Source organism: Varroa destructor, unplaced genomic scaffold (assembly GCF_002443255.2).
Source record: "Varroa destructor unplaced genomic scaffold, Vdes_3.0 BEIS01000002.1, whole genome shotgun sequence".
NCBI classification, from domain to species: Eukaryota; Metazoa; Arthropoda; class Arachnida; order Mesostigmata; family Varroidae; genus Varroa; species Varroa destructor.
Window position 1 is genome coordinate 35,476,743 of NW_019211455.1, and position 4,084 is coordinate 35,480,826.

Genomic DNA, 4,084 nt, shown 5'->3' on the forward strand with positions numbered 1-4,084 from the left:
TATATATATATAGTCCCTGTATATTGCCACTTAGGCTCTGATCTTTCATATGTATATATATATATATATATATATATATATACTCTTTCAATGTACGTCAATGCGCAAGTCGTAAATCATACATGCATGTATATATCTATATATAATGTATAGGCGCACTGACGGGCAACATGAATATATGTACATACGTGCCTTACATTCATCAGCCCTTTTCATCACTTTGCTTTTCCTTCCTACATGTCATATTATTGTAGCTTTAATAGACTTCTCTAAATCAATAACTTTATTATCCTCTCACGCATTTATGTGCAGTGTACAAATATATCCACTATATTAAATCGTAAAGTCACCGACTTTTTTGTGTCATTCTTCATTCAACGTTCTCATTTTTAGCGCGTTCGCTTGCGTTCTCCTAGCTTCTATGTATATTTCCATCTCATAAACGTAACAAAGGCACACACCGGTTTACCCGGCTGTTGTTAGAACAATAGAACAACGCCCTCAGCTGATCGCGACATCGCCAGCAGTACGCCGCAGAACTTATCATGAGTTGTCTACAGACTTGTATATATATACATGTAGCGTAAAGGCAGACGGCCAAATGGAGAAAAGTACCATAAAGTGTGGAGCTATGATCAGTCTGCTCCTTCTAATTGCATGTATATATATGCAGTTAGCTTCATGTTGTGTAATACGTTTCTCCGTTTGCCCACCTACTTTAATCTTAAAATGCGCATCTATCTACTCATTCGAGCACTGCATAGTAACACCCACACTTTTAAATTTTGGCTTTTGCTTTGGTGGCCTTTCTCGTTTTCCAGGAATTATCATCCAAAAGTGAACACTGATAAATTTTATTAGTTAATTATTTTCCAGTAGAAACACTCGATGATTTCACGTAAGCACGATTTTCCAAAATTATGTCAACCTTTACTGAAAGTTGCGCTGCTACATCACGGCGATTTTTTATATGCAATTGTTGTTTGTTGCTGTTTTTGTCGGTGGAAAGAAATTTCAGAGTTGGTGGATAACATCTTGATCGTTATGTGGTAATTTTCGTTTTCGTTTTCCGTTTCTACTTCTTGATTCGATCTGTCTGTGCCAGTTGGCACTTTTCTCTCTCCGTACCTTCTTCATTCGCGTCTGGTTTCTGGGTAGGCACTGCCCCAAGGGATGAGATCATCAGGGTTGCTTGCTTGTCTGACTGTTCGTTGCTTCTTACACGCGCCTTCACGTCATCAATTTATATTGGCATCATTTTAGCCTTTAGCTTGTCGTAAATATTTTCGCCATAGTTCTGTCCTTTTTTTTCTTTCGGAAATGGCGTTAACGCTTGCAAGGCCGCGTGAATACTACTGTCATCCATTTGTAATTTCTCCCGCCGACGAGTAGTAATAATAAAAACATGAATACATGATCGTAGTTAGTAACATTACTTCACTATGCAGTAGGCCATATCATAACTATTTTCTTTTTTGGAAGACGACCCGCACATCGTTCGTTTGTTAAAGCAGTACATCGTACTGTAGCTGACTGTGACAGCTGCGCGTACATTTTGTTTTTTGTCAGCGGAGTTTACGTCGATTCAACGTGGCTCATCACAACAACAGCTGCTGCTGCTGCCAACAGCCGAGAGATCCGCTAATTGTTGTTGTTATTGCTAATGCTTCGGGGCAAAGCTGGCAGACCACCAACATGTATTAACGAATTCACACATGTAAAGACCAGTACGCGTTGCTCGGCTGACTGCGTTCTTCTATTCCCGTGTTATGGCCGGCAGTTGCTATTGCTGTTGACCAGTGCGATCCCTTTCCACTACCATCATCATCAATCGTAGTTCTAGACGTACATATATTATAGAATGCCCAAGTCTTGTTATCAGCTGACTCCTCATATGGTTCAATATATGCTTGCTTCTAGTGCCTCTAATCGGTTGCCTTTGTCTTTCAGTTATTTTTTTTCCATTGTATATGATCACACCCATGACGACTGTTAACACTTCATATATTAGGTATGTACAACTTCTCAAATGACGGTCATTCTTTATGCTCTTCCTAACACAGCTAACTTGACTCTGGCGTTCGCTTTTAACTCGCATCTGAAAGATACCAGTTCTACCACCATTGGAAACGACTTAAAGCAATCGTCTATATCTGTATTTGATGCGTGCTTTAGTAGCAGACGATAGCGAAAGCTTTTAATGTATATAAGTTATGTATAAATAAGTAAAAACTTTTCCTTTAAGCGCTTGCCATAATGAACGTTTGTTCAAAGTTTAATGTGACATCCACTTTGCTGATGCATGATTGCCTCTTGCCGGAGCGTACTTATCTCATGACGCAACATGTTTATCATTTTCTCATATTCGAGATTTTCGTCATTTAGCTTCCTCACTTGAGCTTCCAGCTGTGAAATCCGTTCCAGCTTTTTTTTGCGGCATTTCGAGGCGGCGATTCGATTACGAAGTCGTTTTCGGTCAAGTTTAAGCTTTTCCTGGTCACGCATGTCGATTGGGTCGACCCCATTTGGAACTGTTTGTTCATCTTTGACTGTTGCCATTGGCATTGACATCGACATCGAATCTGATGTGTCGGAACTATGGGTTTCGGCAGACGACTGTGTTGATGACTGCGATGAGGCCACGGTTACCAACTGGACATTGAGTGATTCCAAGTTGGCTGTGGTAAGTGTAGTCAATGTTGTTGTAGCACATGACGACATGGGAGGCGGTTCACACGATACGGGGTTAAGACTGCCCCGTCGTTTACACTGCTCTAAAGCGTCCTCGAAACCTTTTACAAATTGCTTCTGCTGAACCGTTGGGTCCTTTGAGGGAAAGATGTAGGCTGATACCGGTGTAGGCTGCGCAGATGAATTCACCTGAAGACTGCCCTTAATAAATTTTTCAACATCAGGCGAGGCTAGAGCAAGACGGTGCAAATCAGGCGATGATATCACAGGCGCTGCCAGTTGGTTTTTAAGTCGTTTGGCACGGGTGTTACTTCCAGATTCAAGATCGAGAGTCATCGGCCGTTTCGAGCGGATTTCTTGACAGTCACTCATCATGTTTAATTGATAGGTAGTCGTATGAAATCAACAACTGTACTCCAATGAAAATTCACAATGTACAACTATTACTCACAATATAACAAATTATTTGTTACAATACCGCAATAGTACACACACTGGAACCGCTCTATGTGGGGGGGGTCTGTTGTTGCTCCGCGAAAGCTGGCGCAGCGGACAGTATAAAGTTGGATATTCGAATCGCTGCACTCCTTCGTCTCGTTCGGTCACTGTCGCTTTTCAGTACGTATGACTCACCACCGGCTGCCAACTATCCTTTTAAACCCTGTAAGCGTTAGCGCTGACGTCGTGGAAATGACATCACAAAGCAGCGTGCTGATTGGCTGCGGCTGTGACGTCAGACTCCAGCGCCCAATCACAGGCCGAACTGCTTGCTGGGAAAGCTGAGGGTGAGGGTAGACCGGGAGGGGTATGATTCGTAGAAGTAGTTGGGAAGTTCCAGGAGACAGAAACGTTATGGCGGGTAATGGCAAAGCAAAAGTCTGACTGCGGCAGCGCAATAGCGTTAGCAATGGCCAACCCAACGACAAAGACGATGGTCTGCTGCCTGTTGGCGGTCTGTCGGTCAATCGCTTGCCTGCTTGGCTGGTTGACTGACTGGCATGTTGTTCGCCCCGATGGGCAAGAGAGGGCAGCGCTATTACAGATGCTACTGCTGTAGGCAGAGGTGTGTACGTCGTGTGAGTGCGCATAGTGTTGTAGTCCAACCAATTTGCCGGTATCTGCCTAATTCATGAAAGTGACTCAGGAAAGCAACGATGAATCATACTCCCCGGAAAACACTCAACCCGTGGCAGAGGCGGCACAGCGTAACAGGCGGCAACGGTCCCGATTCCACGGAGCCGTTGGTCAACCAGTCTCTTCAGAACTGGAGTATACGACTGGCGGCAGATGCCTTCTATTCTTTATTATCCCATGCGAGGCCGAGCAGCCTTGTGTTTGCTAGTCACTCTTTGAGTCTCATTGAGTCCCACTGAGTCAACGGCACGAACAGTGT

The 4,084-nt window shown here is 43.6% G+C and overlaps 1 protein-coding gene across 1 annotated transcript; it reads right to left on the bottom strand.

Moving 5' to 3' along the window:
- Positions 1-47: 47 nt before the first annotated feature.
- LOC111245419 (transcription factor Jun-like) lies at positions 48-3,643 on the bottom strand. The gene has a single exon (XM_022793773.2). It carries the CDS (start codon positions 3,064-3,066, stop codon positions 2,269-2,271), a length of 798 nt encoding a protein of 265 aa, XP_022649508.1. The 5' UTR covers positions 3,067-3,643; the 3' UTR covers positions 48-2,268.
- Between the last annotated feature and the right edge of the window lie 441 nt (positions 3,644-4,084).